This window comes from Pagrus major, chromosome 2 (assembly GCF_040436345.1).
Source record: "Pagrus major chromosome 2, Pma_NU_1.0".
NCBI lineage: Eukaryota > Metazoa > Chordata > Actinopteri > Spariformes > Sparidae > Pagrus > Pagrus major.
Window position 1 is genome coordinate 11,096,562 of NC_133216.1, and position 19,859 is coordinate 11,116,420.

Here is a 19,859-nt window from a genome sequence, read left to right on the forward strand (position 1 = left end):
AGCTGATAATATGTATCTGCTTTTGCTTAAGTAACATTTGAATGCAGGATTTTTAATAATAATTTAGTGAAAGAATGATGCAGATCATTAATTACTTATTCTGTTACAAGTAAAAGTCCTGAAGTTAAAATAACTTGAACCTACAAGGAACTTTTTATCTGGTTATGAAACGGACTCAATATAATACTGATGCCTCAGTGTGACACGTAAGAAACCGATAAAAAAAAGTCTATTTCTCTGTGGCTGTTATAGTTACTATTAAAGGTGCAATATGTAAAAATTGGTGACTTCTCCAATTTTTACTCCAAACAAATGAGGGGCAGCATATCACCAGAATAACCGCTAACTGCTGCGAATTGTAGCTACCATTAGCTAGCTAGTTAGCTCAGTTAGCGGTGTAGCTAGCAAAACAGTAGGTACAGGAGCTTTGGGACCGAAACGGGCCGGGGCTAGCAGGTTAGCATGCTAACTCCGGTAGATACAACACAATACATAGACGTCATGATGTCAAAACTGTTCATTTTTCTCACATTCTGTCGACATTTTTAGTTAATTTTTGAGTGTTTTCAACTAAAATTCTGACATATTGCACCTTTAATGCCTGTAAGTGGGCCAGATTCTGACTCATCCAGATCGGTGAAGTTGAATAAAATTGAAAATCTATTGGCGGAGTGCTGAGGATGAATCGAGGCGTATCATAGCCTGAGGAAAGAAGCTGCTCTATAATCTAATGGTTACGGACCACAAAGTTTCTTTTGTTTCTCCTTCATCATTTCTTATTCAAAGAGGCCGCCAGAATCAACAACAAATGAAAGAGCCTTGTAGCGTCAAGTAAATGTATCGGCATCAAAATATATTTCAAGCACCAAAAGTGCTCATGATGCAGGATGGCTCATTTCAGTAACAGAAATATTATTATTGTTTTATAATTGTGTAGTTTTATATGCAGGCATCACTAATGTTGTGGCTGATGAAGATGGATAAAGCTTATTTTAAGTGCTTTATTCCCAGGTGTTTTAATCTATAATAATACATTATAATTTATTAGCCGAGTTATATAGTTAAAACAATATCATTATAAATATAATCTATAAAGCAGTAACTACAGCTGTCATATACTCTACTCAGAATTAGGAATATTGTGATATGGGTGCAATAAAATTCAAAATTAATCATGTCACATTATTTTTAGGGACCAAAAATATTGACAAAACACAAATTGAAAATTCAGATACGTCACAGAATAAACAATCAAGTGAAACACTTAAATATCCCAAACTAACTTTGAGTTTTTTTAATATTCCCCTCTGAAATATAATGGAGTAGGAGTATGAAGTAGCTGAAAATGGAAATATTCGAGTACTTCATAATTGTACTTACTTGACTTCCATCGCAGGTGATACTGCTTGCACTAGAAAAATAAACTCCCCAGTTAAAACACATTAGAAATGACCTTACAGGTAGCTACAGCTCTGAATTGAAATAACTTTTTGTAATTCCTGTTTCACTCTTAACTCTACTTTACTTTGAAGGCCACTTCACCTAACTTCCTGTCTCGTCCCGGCTGCCTGCTGCTGACTTGACTGGCTGCAAATCATCGCCGGGGCGACGTCACGGCTCTAAATGATCGCCCTCTGCTCCCCGTCTCTCCATCAGGGCTGCAATCAGAGACATCTACAGGGCATCTGAACTACTCACAGCCTTACCAGGTCAGGACCGGTTAGTTGTCCTGGAATAAGAAGCACAAACTGGTTACTGCAGCCGATTTTAAAGGTCGGAACCAGTCCGCGTTTAACAGGTGAGACAGAGGAGAGGAATAAAAACGAGGTAAGGGAGGGAGGGGAGGGACAAGATGCCATCCCGGGTCAGTGCTGGCTGCTGCGGCTGTTGACACTCTGTTGACACGGCACCGGTTTGCGGGTTCATGTCACATCACAGCTGAAAATATCAAGCCCTAGTTGGTACTTAGTATTTTGACATCCTAGCTGGAAGTATTAACTTTGCTCTTGCACAAACACGCATCATGTAACACGTGTTTATTCGCCCCCTCATCTATCGGGACAAGCAACCTGAGGATTTTCCAGCCCCAACATAACCTGTTTGCACTGTAACCTTTCTGTAAATAGTCCTGTGTGTCCATGACATGGCGAAAACAAAAAAGAAAGGGGGGGAATCCAATCGCAGGTGTTTACTGTCATCTAGTGTCCAAATGGTGTCACTACACTCCTTTAAAAAAGGGGGAGGGAAAAAAAGGGAAAAGTAATTGAAACTAATGACAAAATGGGCCAGGACAAAATTAGATTCGGAAACCATTTTTTATTTTGTAAATGGGTTAGCACTCAGACTGTACACAACAGATATTTTCTGAGTTTGACCCAATAAAACCAAAAAGGAGCATCCAGAGACGAGGGAGCAGGGTGGTCAGCTCACAAGGTGAGTAAAGCTCGTCTTTTCTTTTTTCCCCTCAATCTTCTCTAGACTTTACATCTACTGTCTAAAGCTTTTTTTTTAAAAAAAGTTTGATCTCCCGCTTCAGGTTGGACCGCCCTGCTTCCTGCCAGTGGTATCCTCCACTTCTCAAGCAGTCGCTCTTGGTGAGTGATTTTTGTACAAAAAGACAAAAAACTAAAGAAAAAACTGAAAAAAAAAGAAATAAAAAGAAATAAAATTCAAAGACCACATTACAGAACACTTGAATTACAACTGGGGGGGGGGAGGAAATAAAAAACAATGTGTAGTAATGCCAGAACAAGCCCCAAAGGTAACACTCATGAAACCAATATGAGATCAATATGAGAACTATATTCCCCCAAAACGAACATGGGCACGTCTATCTGCCTTGTAGTTATACGTTATGAAGTACTGACTGAGTTCATGCCAAGGCTCAAAACACCTCCCTTCACTATAGCTGGCAATATATAGTGCTGTGACCAGAGACGGACAGTTTTATACACTACACGTGTTATAATGACCACATTAGTCCATTTATCATACTTTTCTTCTAATAATACAATATATTAAATCAAAAGAATAGGCTAAATCTCTCACGACAAAGCTATGCAGATTATCATAGAAACTGATGACAAGACAATCTATTGACACACAGGCACAGTGCACAAGCTTGCAGGCAGGAAATGGAAAAGAAATCTTTGTAGTTTTTAAATAGTACAAAAATGCTTTTTTTAATTTTTTTTTTTTGCTTCAAAAGCGTAACTCAAAGTACGAAGCCAGACCTTTGATCTGCTTTAATGTGAGGGAGAAACAATAGCTGTTGTAGTTGTTACCCGCCCCAACACAAATACGTGGCGTATATTTAGCGCAAGATCACAAGACGTTCGTTTGATTTGCGGTTCTTCAACCCTTGGCTGAGAATCAGAAGTTCTGCTGGCTTTTTTTGTGTGTTTTTTTATCTTTTTGTTTCGTTCAATGAGTTGCCTTTTTTTTTTTAATCAAATGCATTTTATTAATGAATATTTTTAAACTCACACTCTGGTGCGGCAGTAACACACTGAATACATTTGATCGTATGAATGGGCCAAATCAGATCTGATGGTGCACACAGTCGATGTGTGATTCTCTGTCGGTCTCTTTCCCCCCTGCAGCTGGCTGTGGGTTCATCCTGTATTTTTTAATAACCATAACAAATATGGTTCTGATCCAAACATTGAACTGGGGCCTATGTCTAATCAATGCCAGCGTATCTGTGAGAGATGACACATCCTTGTAATGGACAAAGTGAAAAACCATAAAACTTGTAAACAAAAACTTTACAACCACTTGCAGGTCAGACATGCAGAACAAGCTATTTAATGAGACTAGCCCACAAAATAAAAGTCCAAACTAAAATTAAAATGCAAACAGTTTCACATTTGAACAGTTGAACATGAAAATAAGAAAAATAATTTCTATATATAGTCAGGTTTTTGTTTTTTTTGTTCTTTTTACATTTCTGATGATGTTTCTTTTTACAATTCAATACTTGAGTGTGATTGCGGTTGAAACTATAAGCACGATAGAAAGTCTAATTTCATATATTTACCAAGCGATCGTTATAATAAGAGATTGTTCTTAATAGTCCTGACTGGTTAAATAAAATAATAACAATAAAAAAATAAAATAAATCTCTTATGACCTAAAGATAAACTCCTTGGGTGCAGTAAACATTTCATGAATGAAACCAGAAATGAAGCACAGTCAAAGTGCGCTCTAACCAATCGACACGTGTGTGATGTTTTAAATATGTAGTTAAGGGCACTGGAAATCAAAACTCCTGCAGTGTTTCTCGCTCGATGCTGCTGCAAAAAATGTTTTGGGTCGGGCTGGGGGTTTCCCCGGCCCATCATGCTTTGCTCTCGGTGGTATTTGTCTGTATGACACTGTTGTGTTCTGCAGTGATCTCCGTCAGGGCGTTTGATAATTCAGCCTCCTCCAGTTTGCCTTTCTCATCAGAGAAAATCTTCCTGCAACGGAACAAAAAACGAGAAAGTGCACAATCAGAAATCAGCAAACAAAAAAGCCCAGCAAACAAACACTTCAATTGAACAGAAATTTAACCATTTATTCTCAATGACGTCTTCACCCAATATGTAAGAAGACACTGTGTGTAATTGGAGGTCTTTTTACATATTTCTTCACCACCTTGACAACAGTCAGATAAAATTAAACAAACAGATAATGACAAATAATTCATCCTGTATCAGCTAGCCTGCCTAAACTGTAAAACAAACAGTGTGACGCAAATATTATCAATTAATCAGTTAAGCTCTACTTCAAAGAGACTTTGATGGCACGGTAAATGAGCCCTGTGGTGAGTGACATCCATGTTCATGTTAAAGCAGCGCAGCACAGTATCTACATCCTGCCTGCAGCTCCTCTCCTCTCTCGTGCAGTTCAGAGCAGGGAAACACCACCGTCTAGCCTCTGTTCTCTTTAGCAGAGCTGCAGAGTTGGTGAGGATTTAGGCAACATTCAGAGGCACACACTGACTGCCTGAGACAAAACATTTGGTAACTTAAATGAAGCCCCTTTCAGACATGGAACACCAAAACATTACTGGCTTCATCTATCTGTTAATGTTTGTTATGGCTCTATTCAGACAAGTCAGGACTGGAAGAAGCCATAGTGCTTGTGCAATATTGCCCTCTGGTGTACGAGAGAGAGAAGTGGAACGGCTGAGTTGGAAAGTAATATTATCAACAGGTTGCATTATTGATCGATTTATAAACTTATTTTCCTGTTGAAGCTTTTGATATGACCGACGTGGGCAAGAGTGATGAAGTCAGTGTTTTTTCACCACTATTGCTAGAGTGCTTGCAGTATGATCTAGGCCTGCTCCAATTGAAAACTGTCACGAGCTAAGTTTTGTTGTGAATTGGCTCTATGTAAATAAAACTGACTTGACCCCCAATGAATGTTCTCAATGTCATTATTTATAAGAGAATTCTCTTGTTTATTTCACAACGTCAATATGTCAAGGTCGGACTCTGTTTAATTACTATTTGTTCCGACTCTAAATGTTTTACAGGGCATGAATGAAAGCAAAAAACAAAGGGAGGGAGACTGCAAGTCTAATTATTGTTGCTCTTAGAGGGCTTTTTAAAAGTATTTGACATGCACAGCAGGGAGAAAAATTGATTTTTATAGGCTGAGGAGAAAAGTCTCATCAACAACTTAAAATTGGTTCATTTAGAGTCCTGGTTTATTCAAGCAATTTATTTTCTTTGTATTTAAGAGACGGTAATTAAGTGTTATATGCATTTACTTTTTCTTTTGTATTCAACCAATGGAAAGATTGGCTTTTCATAAAACTGGGCCGTCTATGTAGAAGAAAGATGCAAATATTTTTGACATTGATGCTACATGACCAGAAAAGATTTACAGAAAGAGGACTGTAGTATTCACTTTGCTCAAAAGGTTGAAAACTTGCAACAAGCTGAATATGCAGAATGTCCACTGTTTGGTATCAGCTCGTCCAGTTTTGGTTGTCAATCATTCTTTATTTGTATAGCACCAAGTCACAACAAAAAATAGCTCATGACACATTTCAACTGGAGCAGGTCTAGACCATATTCTTTAATTAACTTATTTACAGAGACCCAACATTTCCCTACAGTGGCAAGAAAAAACTGCCTTTCCCAACTGTGTAGATGGTAGCCATAGATCTGCGTATGATCTCACAGGAGTTTTAAAGTTTAATCTGGGTTTCTGAGCCACGCCTCTCTCAATCTGACATATACTTAGACGTATACTCTACGTGTTTGTTGGGGTGGGCATACAAAAAATGTGGGAGACAGAATGGAGGGAAGTTGTTAATTTAAATTGCATATACCACCCACACTGTAATGATAAAAGGCTGGTTGAAAATCAGCAAAGTTTCCCTTTAACTGTGCAGCTGCGACCTTTATGTTCAGGCCGGGTTATGTGCTGGAAAGAAATCAAAATTGGACGACGTGACCACGTTAAAAGGTGTTCTCAACAGCCGCACTCAAAGGCGGGTTAGAAAGACGATATTCGTTTAAATATGCGGATAACGGTGCAGACTTTTAGACAGTCTGCTGGAGGGTATTTATAATAAGGCACATATTTGCAGAACAGAATTTAAGAGAGAGAAGCTCAAACCTTGCTTACTTTCTTACCTGGCCAATCAGTGTGCAAAGTGAGTATGAATGTTTGATTGTCAGTTTTAAATTAGTTTGTCGGAAAGATGTGAAGGGAGAGAGTTTCTGAGGCTGTTTGACAATCTGATTGAGGAAGCATACTGGCAGCTTGAATTTAACTCAGACTTGTGACATGTTGGACGTTTTACAGAAATGATTCTTGGTCCGATCCTGTTATATTGTCGTTGTGACTTTATGTATTACGGTGCATGTCTGAAAGGGGTTCATCTTTTCTTGTCGTGAATGTTGCAGAACCGGAGACCCCACAATGGTTACACACAAGCATAAAAAACAGACCCATCATGTCACTCGACTATCACAATCCACAACATCTTAAATTGTCCCAATGTCATTACCACAGTTTACCATTACAATATTTCATATTGTGTGGTCAATGGCAAGATGCGGTGGTGAATGAATGGGCATACAAGTTACACACTCTCACACAAACACACACACACAGATAAACCTCTAGAGGGAGCCGTACTCATCGTTGACAGGAGGAGCAGTCTTGGCCAGAGTCTCTGATGCCTCCAGAACTGGGCCTGAGGGGGGGAGGTCTGCTCCATCTCCATTGGGCAGAGAGGGGGCAGAGAGCGGGCTCTCTAAGCTAATAAGGTCTGCCGGGATCTGGGAGTGTCTCTCTGTCCCGTTTGTCAGCTCTAAGTCTAAATCCGCAGTTTTGGGCCCTGCGTCTGGGGTTAGTAAGTCGTATGTATTTGTGAGCACATCGAGACCGCCGAGTGCAGAACCAGAAGTAAGAGGAGTAACAGGTAAAGCAGGGGGGACATCTGCAACCAGAGGAGCAGAATCTCCAGCGTCCAGGACTTTAGGAGCACCGTGGATCACTGAAGGAGAGCTAGTTGCAGCAGCTTTGGAAGTGGGGATGTTAGCGTTAACAGTTTGGTCAGCTGGTTTGTTTTTCATGTCGAAGGCAGTGAGGCTACACCCGCTGGGATCTGGGGCAGTTGGATTTGAGTCAGGGTCTGGTTTCGGAGGGGCAGTGGTTGCTAGAGTAGAGGCAGTTTTTGCTGGTGTGTCAGTTTCTAAGGCTACAGCGGGGAGCTTGGAGACTGGTGGGCTTGGAGCAGGTTTCTTGATGTCGAGAGCAGGAGAGGACACTGGGGAAGACGCAGCCAGTGGAGACACAGGTGGGCTACCTTTAGCATTCAGAGCGGCGAGTTTGGGAGAGTGTCTACGCTTCGGTGGTATCGGTGCCCCAGGTTTTTGAGCTCTAGTTCGTTCAGGGGTACAGGGAGGAGTGGTGTTTTTCTCCTGTTCTTCAGGGGGGTTACTTCCTCTTTGCTCTACTAGCGGGGCCATTTTAGCTTCGACATCGGAGGTGGAGAGGATGGGAGTCGGCGGGGCGGTGTTCGACTCTGGGGTCGGCGCCGGGGCTGGGACACGGGTGGGTGAGGGGTCTGGGGGGTCGTTGGCGGGGGTAGACAGGCTACAAGTGAGTGTGGTGGTCTCGCTAGAGGGGCTGTCCTGAGCGAGGTCATTTGCAGTGGCTGTGTCAGAGTTGGTGGCTACGGAGGAGAGGGTGTCCAGTGCCAGATTAGCAGTGTTAGCCGCCAGCCTGAGAGAGCAAGGAGAAAACAGAGACACACAGACTAGACACCAGGGTGACTGTGACAGAGGAAGGGTGGCCCGGACGAGAGCATGCAGAGGGATTAGTTGGCTTTAGAAAATAACAAGAACATAGACAAAGCAACTTAAAAACAGCAACTAGTAAGCCTAGTGAGAAAAAGAAAACAAAGAAAAGAGGGCGTCATGCTGTGAGTGGACATTAAAGGATACATCCCATACACACACCAACATGGAGTACACTGACTAAAACTAATGTACTAAAAAGAAAGCACCAGTCTTCCTGCAGAAAACTACAGCACCACGCAGAACCACCTATAAGGGTTAAACAGTACCAGTGACAATTCATACTGTGTAATCTAATTTTCCCAGCCTGCTGATATGAGAGATGGGCTTGCTGAGGGTTGTCAAATGGCTCATATGAGTTGACCACACTCAAGAGGACAAAAAGCCTTTCTGTGTCTTTAACTGGTATTGCTTCAACCTCCATACAATGAGACAGAAAATCTCCAGAGGCTGGAGAAGAAACACAAAGTGCAGTAATCCCTCTCAGAGGGAGTAAAAAACAGAAAAGCAACATGTTCCAGTGGACTCCACTTAAGAATGACCTGAACTTTTCAATAATTTCAAGGGTAAGATTTTGTCTTGTTGAATCAGATAATTATTCTTTGAAGTGGAGTGCAATGTACAACGACTAAGAAGACTTGAGCGGTAAAAAGGCTGTGTGCTGTAGGTCGGTTTCTACTCACTCTGGCTCTGTGAGAGGTGTGGTTTCATTGGGTTCTGTCGGTCCTGCTGCGTTATGATTGGCTGTGCACTCGTCCTCTGTTCTGACTTCTACAATCGGCTCTTTGGACTCATCTTTCCTGTAGGACACAGGGACAGATATATTCAGCAGATTATCTCAGAGGACAGGTATCATGTCTGCCACACTGAGCACTGAGAAAAGGTGACACAAGAGCAGCAGATTTGGTGAATGGAGTCACAGGCTGAATATTGTATATATTGTTGGCTGGCTCATGTCAAGACGTACACTTGGCTGTCTTTTAGTAGAACCTATGAATGGAGTCACAGGCTGAATATTGTATATATTGTTGGCTGGCTCATGTCAAGACGTACACTTGGCTGTCTTTTAGTAGAACCTGCAGCATGAAATGTGGCACAAATCAATACACAACCTCCCACTCAAATTGATTCCAAACTGTCTTATTGTGCACATGAGAGTATTTGTTCGACGCTTCACTTAAACCCAGCATCCTTCATATTTTCACCGATAGAGAAATCCACTCTAAAAACTTCATCTCATTTATGGACCCATTTTATTGATTTGTGTATTCTTCCCGTTCCTGTGTATACTGACTGAGTGGACCATAATGCACTGCTGTTGCAAGACATGTTTTTCTCAAGAGGTACAACGCTTCGCCAGTTATCTCTTCCTTCATCAACGTAAACATAAAACGTTCAGCTAACATTGTTTATCACCTTCAGTGTCGGTCCTTGAGAGACCTTCTGGGCGATGTAGTAAGTCATTAATTTAAGTAGTAGTACAGTAGACGTAGGCAAAATGTAATTTGGAACAACCTGAACTAAAAAGAATATATAAATATATATACATGCCTGGAAGACATTAAACATCACACATTTATTACTCATTACAGTGTAAAGAGTATTTTTTTTCTTACTTCTAATTTTCCCTTAAAGTTCAATTAAATTAAAGTCCCTCGAAAAATATCTGCATTTATGTTCATTATTGTGCATATTACGGCAGGCCTTGTTGACTTGGCAACAAACATAGCCCCTTTACACCTTCAGTTTACTATTTTATTTCCCTGGGGCCTGTAGAAGAGGCCTTTATTTATTGTACCCAAAAGAGGCATTTGTTAATTTATGGGTTTATTGTCCGAGTATTGGACATTGGGCATTCCCGTAGTTATGTTTTTTGTTTATATTTTTATGTAGGTCAGGCTGGCCTGTAGGCAATTTACAGCCAGTACCGTCACAACCTGTCAGGTTAGGGGAAGCACTGCCACGGACGCATGTCATTCATTTTGATTCACTTTATATGAGAGAAGACTTGCTAGCTGGTTGCTTCCACTACTTGTAGCTTTTGCTGGCCTTGCTTTTGAGGGTGGTGAACAGTGGAGTTGGGTGCCCTTTCAATCTTTCACACTGTACTCTGCTGTTGATGATCCGATCGTATTCCTTACAATAATACTTCCAGATAGGATATTTACTCATATGTTAATGCCAGGTGTAAACGGAGTACAATATTCACTTCCTTTGTTTGCTCTGTTTTGGTTTCATCACCTCCTGAGGGAATTATCTGCCTCTGTAGCTGCTATATGCTCCACTATGTTCACCAGCTAGCCACTAACTACATCAGTCTGCTCTTTGTAGCGTACAGTGTGTTTATCAGAGCTTGCTTGTAGACAACAGCTGTCTGCTACCACTGGAAACAACACTTGACGACAGCAGTGAGACTGAAACCATGTTCAAAACAAATCAATCATCAGAAAGCTGCTAAGAAACCTCTGTAGAGCTGGTAATTCTGAGCATCTGTCAAGGAAAGTGCCACCTTACACATCCAGTAGTCATCTGAGCCGATATTAATATACAGTAGAATTACTGATTAGAGCAACTTAAAGGTGCACTATGTAGTTTTGGGAAATGAATTTTAATTGGAACAGAAAGATCTACATTGACTTTTTTTTTTACTAAACAAACTCTGTTTTCATGACTGAATGAACAAACTGACCTTAAAGGACAACACAATTGTCCTTTACGAGAAGAAAACGTTTTTCTTGGTTTATATTTGGCGGACCCTGCCACCTTTCTAGCTTCAAACAGTGTACTGGGGACCTTATTTTCCTCTGAGAACAGCTTGTTTATTCACTTATGGAAAAAAACAATAAATATATTGTCTTTGTTCTGTTTTAAATTGAGTCTGTCACATTCTGTTCTGTTTAATTCAGTGTCCCAACTGTTTTGGAATTGGGGTTGCTAAATAAAACTGTGTCCTACAGTGTAATTAACCCAAATTTTGATCCGACTAAGGGTCACTGTTGAAAAGATTGTTGAACTGCATGTAGTTGTCACTGATACTCACATGAAAGCGGCCTTTCCCTCCTCCAAGTTGTGTCCTTTGGTCCCGGTGCCAGATTTTCCACAGAGGCACATGATGAGGCCACATTTGTTGACGAAGTAACAGGTGACATCCACTGCCAGCAGCAGGAGTAAAAATACAACAACAAGGATCCCTGCCCAGAGCATGATGCCCATGGAGAGCGCCGCCTCATCACCCAACCCATCTGCCAGACAAGAGACAAGAGAGGGAGAGCGCTGAGCAACTGTAGCGTGACACAGTTTTACAGAAACAACCATGAACAACTGAATAAAGTGCTGCTAAGCTACTGTGACCACAAATAGTTCCATAAAACAAGAACAACTCACCTGCTATGAGCACTGACACGTTCTAGTTGTCTCAGCATGAATTTAGATGCAGTGTGGTGTGTTTGTGTGGACCGCTGTGTGACTTGTGTTCAATTATTCATTCAACTTCATTTTAAGTATGAGGCGTGATGAAGAATTTATATGCAAACGGCTGTCTTTAAAAAGACATTAAATGAAATATAAATATATAATTCAACCCATTTATTTGGTATTAGAAAGAAGAGCAAACCAAAGCGTACACTGTGTTGCTAGTTACCCAGAATGTTTGTGGACAAAATGAACATGAGGCTTTTCCAAACATCACAAAAGTCTGATGTATCTTCACTCGTTTGTGTAAAGTCCGTTTTAATTATAGCTGAAGACTGCAGAAAAATATCCTATTTCTAGATAACTCTTTAGATGCCAACAATTAACAGGTAAACTGCTAGAGAATATGAATGCAGCTGAGTAAAGCACCCTCCAATAGAAATGTATAAAAACAGGTTTTTCTGAATGATATTTGATACACATTACATGCATGAGAAACAACTGGACATTTGTCTTAGTAATCAGCACAAAAATAACAATTTTCTTACGATAATTCTGGATACAGCTGGTCAAAGTGTGCCAATATTATTATCACAAACACTTCTCAGTTAGGCGTTTCTGTTTTCAATCATGTAAACGTTAATGTTACAAACCTTTATAGTACATATGCATAATTTTGTGAGCGATTAAAGGATATAATACAGTGTTTATGTAAACGGACAGGCCCAGCACTCAGCCTTCATTCTGTTCTAAGTGCTATTTTTTTAATATATAACCTCATTTCAATTCCACTATTGTTCATTACTGTAAACTGGCACTCTAGTGCTGATGATGACTAGCTGTGCTAATGCTGAGCAGAGTGAATCTGTAGGAGGCGGAGGATTTCCACTGCCTTTGGTTCAACACGTCTGTCTGGTCTGTCCTGAAGCTACACGGCACCCTTTTCTCATCCATAACAGAGCCACATCTGTCATGGACAAAAAGTCTGTTTTTAAGGAGTGAAAGCATCCAGAGAGACAGCCAGGCCAGAGAAAGGCAAGCTCTCCTCTACAGTTATGCTGTGAATTTCCCCCACGAAAACTATGAGAGCAGGAGTACAGTGATGAGGGACAAGATGAGTGATACCAAAGTGCATGTCACAGATGAACAGCCCTGAGTGGCTGAGGGAGGGGGGCAGCACAACCCCGAACACACCAAAATGCACACAGGTCAGGACGAAAATGTTCACGTGGTCCACCACACCAATGTCCGGGACCAGGCAAGAGAGCAGGAACATTGAGAGAGGCGAAAAAGAGAGAGAGAATAAAGGAAGAGGAGGGGGGAAATGAAGGGAAAAAAAGAGAAGGGTGGGGAAAACAGAGGAAGAGAGAAAGTGAAAATGTGTTTGGTCTGAAAAACCAAAAGTAAAAAAAAAAAAAAAGGAACTGATTTCTTGTATTAAGGGAGGGAAAAAAAATACAGCAACACATCAAAGCAAAAGCACAGCACAAAGGGGAAAACTACACCGCGTTGGCTAGATGGTGACTCAGTGGTGGGTGAGTGGGAAATGCTTTAGATTGGAAAATGAATTAGAAAAGGAGTGAGAGAAAGACATAATGGTCTTTTGCGATGTTTCAGCAAAGCACTCTGCAGTGTCTAGCACCTAAAGGGAATCTGACAAGCTGTTTGGTTTTTGTACATTTGGTAAAAAACCTCCAGCAGCAGTTCAGACCTCGAGGTACAAGTTAATCAGCGGTTATCAAGGGTCAATTTGAAGGCTGCTTCCACACAGGGACAAACTATCTACTCCAGCTGCTGTTTTAAGGGTAAACAAAGCTAAAGGAAAAACTACTACATTTCCAGGAAATCATTTCATCCTCTGTGGAAAGAGCCTGTCCCAGTTCTGTGAGCACAAACTCAAGCTCATTTAGCAAGGCCTGTCAAAACTTTAAAGTGAGAAAATTCAGCCGGAAAATCATTTCTGGCTCACCGCCGTCCAGGAAATCCATTTTTTCTGTAAATTTATTTAGTTGTCATTCACCTTTCAGAGTGAGATAGTTAAAAATAGAACGTGTCGTTCTGGTTTTGAGCTTTGAGTTTGGCTCCTCAGTTTTCTGGCTGTTTAGTTCCATTTTAGTGTGGGTGGCCTAAGGGATGGTACCTGGGATGGCTTCTGGCTTCGTGGATGTCCTGAAGGACATGCTTGCTGGCTGGGACTTGCCCTTCTGATTCTCTGCCACCACCAAGACATTGTACTCTGTGTCCCAGTCCAACTCTCTGAGAATGTAGAACTCGCTGTCGCTTGGCGTCTTGATTTCTGGTTTCCACTCTGGTGCCTGCACCTACGGGCGCAAAGAGAGATATACAGTACATGCACTTAATACTGACACAAATTATTATTTTCATTATCAGGTTGAGCAATCAAAATGTTCACCATTTTTGCTTGTGTAACTGAGTGCCTACATTGGTATTTTTGATTATTGTGATGTCATTTCTTGGAGTATCTTCAAATGCTTCATATCCCTGGAATCTGAACAACCTGAGCTAAAAGGTTATGTAAGTCAATATACAATAATAAATGATTAATGTATAGAAATTATCTCATACATTTTAAAAATATGAAAAGCTGACATTTTTTCATAAAAAATTACAAAATACAAACATAAAGCTTATTGATCGTAAAGAGTTTTAAATGTGGAAACATGAACAAAATATTTCTTAACACTCCACAACTTATTTCAACAATGTCATTATTTTAGTCCATTTTATATTATAAATTCATTATAATATCCAGTCCATTATAAATATAGTTGCTGTTTTATTTTATGTTGATCGACTAACAGTATAATCCGCTGATCATTTCAGCTCTGCATGCAGTAACATGAAGGCTTCATTAGAATCATCATTAGGAAGTTCTCCATCAACTGATTAATTGTTCGTATCTGTAAAGATAAACATGTCAGAAAAATACCTTTTAACAATTTCATTAAGAAACCAGCAAACATTCATATAATCTACTCATATACGTCAGAAGTTATAACCAGAGTATTTGCCAATTACCAATGTAGTTGCAATATTTCAGCTCTAATAATCATACTCACTGGTTTATAGCGGACAAGATAATGTAAAATGGGCGAGCCGCCATCATCCTGCTTGGTCCAGCTGACTTTGAGGGAGTTGCCTTTGGGTTGAAGTACGCCTTCAAGTTTAGGTGGATTTGGATTCCCTACAGACACACAAGAGCAAGATGGAGGTTATTAAAAGGCTAATTTCAAAGACGCAGAGAACTAAGGAGTTATTTTAATTGGGAGAAGATTCTGTCAGGGCATCAGTACCTTTTAAAATGTAGAGCAAAGAAAACAACAACCTTGTTTAGAGTTAAAGTTTGAAACTGGCCTCTTTGTTGTTGTCCTTTTATGTCACTTGCCCTTCCTTAATCGCTCGCCTCAAGATGGTACATCTCACGTCAGACTAATTACCAAATGACACACAGCCACATGCTTATCTGATTCAGTCTGAGTTGCTGAGTGACATTCAATCAGCATAAAATTGCTGACTGACATTCTCCCACTGTCATGCAAGGCTTCAGGGAAAAGGGTAATTTCTCATTGACTGACTTTATGTAGGATTTGCATTTCACAGCGTGATAAATGGGTTTGCCTGTAAAGATAAACACATGCTGAAATGTTTGTGTTTTTCTTTTTGATTTCCATAACGGATGTTAAATGCTAAAAGAGAACATTTTCCATGTTTAATGTGGATTTCCAATCATTGTTGATGGTTAATGTAGTCAAATGAAGCAATACTTTTCTCAGTGCTTGCTATATTGACAAAGCCATTTTCACTGTTGTAAATGTGGCTCGTTTAAAAGTAATAGAACAAGTATAATAACTGAATTAGCTTGTATTTCTTCCTCAACACTGATTGTGTCACCGGTGTTGGAAGAGGAAGTTTTTGCAGCAGGAGAACTCAACTTTCTCTGTTGATGCAGCGCACACAGGGATTTATCGATTTAATTCATTGCGTTTACCATCAACACTGACTGGACGTCCACATTAAATGTGAAAAATGTTCCCTTTAAAATATAACACACAACAATAAAGTTAAATGAATATGTATCAGATGGCAATGGAAAGACTACGGATGTTTTTAACACTTTCTTTTAGTTGTAGTTTGTGTCCATTGCAAAGGAAATGTCTTATTGCCTTCCTCTGATCTGTGGAGATCCTCAAGGCTCAATTCTCAGCCTGACTTATTCTCTTTTCATCAGTTTGGCTGCGTCACTTATCATTGCGTTGTTTATTATGTCAAACTTTATGTATCTGTGATACATGAGGAACTTACAATATTGGCCACTTTCAAATTTGACCCCAAATTTGACCACTGTTGTCCACCAAGAGATTGGCAGCTGGATGTCTCATAGTTTTCTGCAGTTAAATTACCTCAAAACTAAAGTTTTTGCCACAAGTCAGACTTATCTCAAAGATGCTGTAAGAAACTGTAAGCAGGAGGAGAGACATGGGTTACTGACCAAACACTCAGTGATTACTGTTGGACTATTTCATACTTATTTTAATAAGAAAATAACACTTACAGCTACTTTTAATTTCACAGCACTTACTGTAGTCTAACTAAAAGTTGTTTTACCAGAAACCTAGGGGTCATTTTTGATTCCCAATTGATCTTTGAGGAACATCTTAAGTCAATTATTCAGTTCTGTTATATTCTAATTAAGAAACAATCCCAGAGTACACTGCTTCTTCCCAACAGCTTGAGGAAATCATCCATTGGGCTCTCTCCTTTTACCTATTGTAATGCACTGTGATCTTGTTTAAGCCAAGAAGCTGTAGCACGTCTACAATTAAAATTCCTCTCATGATTATGACTACAGTAGGTGCAGGCTTTGGTACGCTGGCTTCCTGTCAAATTTAGGATTGAAATCAAAATCCTTCCAAATTACTTCTAAGGTGTTTCACAATTTGTCTCCCCCATTTAATCAGTGAGCTGCTGATCACACACAGGTACAATTGATCTCCTAGTTGTTTCTGGAATCAAACAAAGATTCGTGACCAAGCTTTGGAGAAGTCTCCCTTTGAAGGTCAGATCAGCAATTCATCTCAAAAAGATCTGATGCTTCCTCGCCCTGACGTGTTGTTATTCTTTAACAATTCCTGCTTGTCTTTAATTTAAACATTTATTCAGATGCTTCTTTTTTGTTTCTGTAAAGCACAGTGTTCAATGAATAAAATATTACTTTACTAGCAGACAACAAGAAAGAGGTGCATAATGGTTAGTGTTCATACTCATGGTACTGCTTGTCTTCAAAACGCTGATGAAAAAAATCTGTCCACGTTAGTTGAATTAGCCTTAAAAGCATGGAATTCAGGCTAAGGTTAAACATGATAAACAACATGGAGGATACAATGCACAGGGTAGCTATTGCTCTCAGCATGAATACTAAAAACTCCTGATTAAGAACCAGAGCAAACACAAAAGGAGCAGTTTTTGCAGGAGGGTGAGGTAGACATTGATTGTGATTCTCCTGTGATTAGAGGAAACTGTTTATTACACACTTGATTTATAGCAACAAGTCCTATGGAGAGGTAACATCCCTTTAGGTAGTAGGCTATCAATACTATCCAACTGATGCTGATATTAAACACTCTTGACGTTTATATATTACCGTGCAGACAGCTCTGGCTCTCTCTCATTTATCCTGCTGAGGCAAATGTCTACATGACTGATTAAAAGGATTGAGGTAGACGTATATTACATGATTGCATAGAGGCAATTAATTTGTTGTTTAACTGGGGAATTCTCCAGTTCAAGTTAGGGATCTTCTTTCAGAAACCTGCAACAATCTGTGAGTTACCTTCTGCAGAGTGGAGGGGGATCATCAGAACCATGCAAGCCAATTTACAGTCACATGAAATGACGTGAGGTAGAAAAAGGAAGAAGTACATGAAAGACAGAACAGAGAACAAAACACAGATACAGGTAGAGGACAAAAATAACGACATGGAGTCCCAATAAAGCTTTCCATATTAATAACGGAGTATAGAAATTCCTCTGTTTGGGTTGTCAACGAAAAAAGTGCAGCAGACATCTAACAGCTTTATCTTCTTGACTTTATAGACTTTATAATTTGCAAGGCAACTAATTAATCAATGCTGATGGGCCTAATCCAAATGTAAACATTCCCAAATTACAACAAATAGCTGGAGCCAGAGGGGAAATGTGCAGCGTTTGAAATGAAGAGATTTGGCGTTAATCATAATATGGTCATTAAGCCAATTAATTTATAAACCAGAAGTCAAAATCACATTAATATTCAGATTTGAATTTGTCAAATGTAAGGAATGAAGGCAAGGTAGGATCTATAGGTAACTGACACAGAGGAGTTTACAAAGATGATCAGGCCATACAAAGTCACAGTTTCTAGAAAAAATATCCACATTTTGCTAGTTTTTAACGTTATCACAAATGCAGCTAATCAGCAGGGATGACGGGGTTATCCTGGAGAAACAAGCTACAGCAGTAACAGCTAATCATCTATTATCCTCACTACAGAACAAACCTGTGTCTTCAGAGAAATAATGAAACAAGCCGTCTAGGGACATAAAAGAGAAGATATCAGGCAATCAGAATCAGTTGTGTGCACAAATGACTACCTAAATCTCTGTAATAACACTTCACTGAAGAATTTAGCAAGACTCATTTCTGGCAGACTGCACCAGGAAAGGACACAAAACATTTCATTTAATGATTGCCACACTTTCAATGAGACAGAGGCAGCACACATGAAACTCAAAGGCTTTTATACGACACTGCTTCAAAGCAGGTACCATTTGAAAGTCATTTTAAAGTGTATTTTTATGGAAATATTCACTGTTATTCAAATTAGTTTTTAATTAGTAACTGAATGGACATCAAATGGTAACAAAAAAATTGTCATTTGGCCAGCTGTCTTAGTCATTAGTATTAAAAATGGTTGGTCAATAAATAATGCAGGTTGAATAACAAAACATGGACTGATTTATTGATTTTGCTGTGACGTGATCATGTTATGGATCCCTCTAACCAGCTTAGACTATAGTTGTATGTTAATAACAACAGACAAGGAAGTTAAAGATGAAATGGACAAGATAATACTCAAACCCAAATTAAGAATGATGCGGCCCAATTTTAAACCAGAACATTTTCGATATATTTTATCTGGTGTTGTGTCGAAGTCTGATCCCCAGTCAAATAATGCTGCTCTCTTTATTGTAAATAATCAGATGTGCCGATATGAGCGGGATAAAATTTAATAACAGAAAAGCTAGTTTGATTGGTCTTCTTTCTAGTTAATATTGACTAAGAGCATCTCAAACCACCTAACGCAAAGCAGGTGAGAATTAAAATGAGAGCTGAGGAGAAAGAGGTGAAGCCCTTACTTTTGTATGTGTGGCCTGATGGAAACAACAGACGGATGAGCAAATGGATGAAACAAAAAAATAGATTAAAATGATAAAGGAAAATATGAAGAGATGATCAGCATGCAGAAAACATTGAATCGTGTTCACAGAAATGAAAATGTCATCAATTATGAGTCAACAGGAACATTAACTGAGGTTTCTTCCTTCCAAAAACATACATTCCCAACCAACAGAGGGGGCTAAAAGCTAAATAATGGGTTCAAGATTGACTACCAGGCAGCTATTTAGACAACCAAGGACTAACTCTCTGTTTCATAGTCTAATTCATGGTTTGGAAACTCATAATGAGAACAGAATTGGATTTTAAATGACTGTGCAACTTGATCCAAGTGTGACCCTGGTGATGAAATCAGACAGACATTTAAGGTGTAAAACAGAAAGATGGTGTTAAAAAAGTTTCCAAATATTTCGATTTCAAGGTCCCCCCCGTGGAAAAAGTAAATAAACAGAACCAGGAGGCCAGTGAGTTAGTTCCTGTTGTCAGTTTTACTCCTTCACACACTTGGAAGAGGACACACTGAGATTGAAAAGACACTGTTGGAAGCTTTTGTGAGACTGTCCAAACAACCTCAAAGCAAAGTGTGTTGCTGTCCAGCAGCGTACAAACTTCTCTCATCAGAGTTTTCATAGATCAGTAATGGGTTGGACAGGCGCGTCTTACTCCAGGACACAAAAGGAGAGG

At 39.6% G+C, this 19,859-nt stretch overlaps 1 protein-coding gene across 1 annotated transcript in view; it reads right to left on the reverse strand.

Moving 5' to 3' along the window:
* Window positions 1-2,681: 2,681 nt before the first annotated feature.
* LOC141014438 (neural cell adhesion molecule 1-like) overlaps window positions 2,682-19,859 on the reverse strand; it is an 83,329-nt gene continuing 66,151 nt past the window's right edge. The window contains exons 16-21 of the mRNA XM_073488242.1: window positions 14,801-14,925; window positions 13,861-14,041; window positions 11,350-11,551; window positions 8,993-9,109; window positions 7,144-8,235; window positions 2,682-4,460 (exon numbers count right to left, since the gene is read on the reverse strand). Coding sequence (XP_073344343.1) covers window positions 4,340-4,460; window positions 7,144-8,235; window positions 8,993-9,109; window positions 11,350-11,551; window positions 13,861-14,041; window positions 14,801-14,925 — 1,838 coding nt within the window. The 3' untranslated portion in view covers window positions 2,682-4,339. The remainder of the gene's footprint in view (window positions 4,461-7,143; window positions 8,236-8,992; window positions 9,110-11,349; window positions 11,552-13,860; window positions 14,042-14,800; window positions 14,926-19,859) is intronic.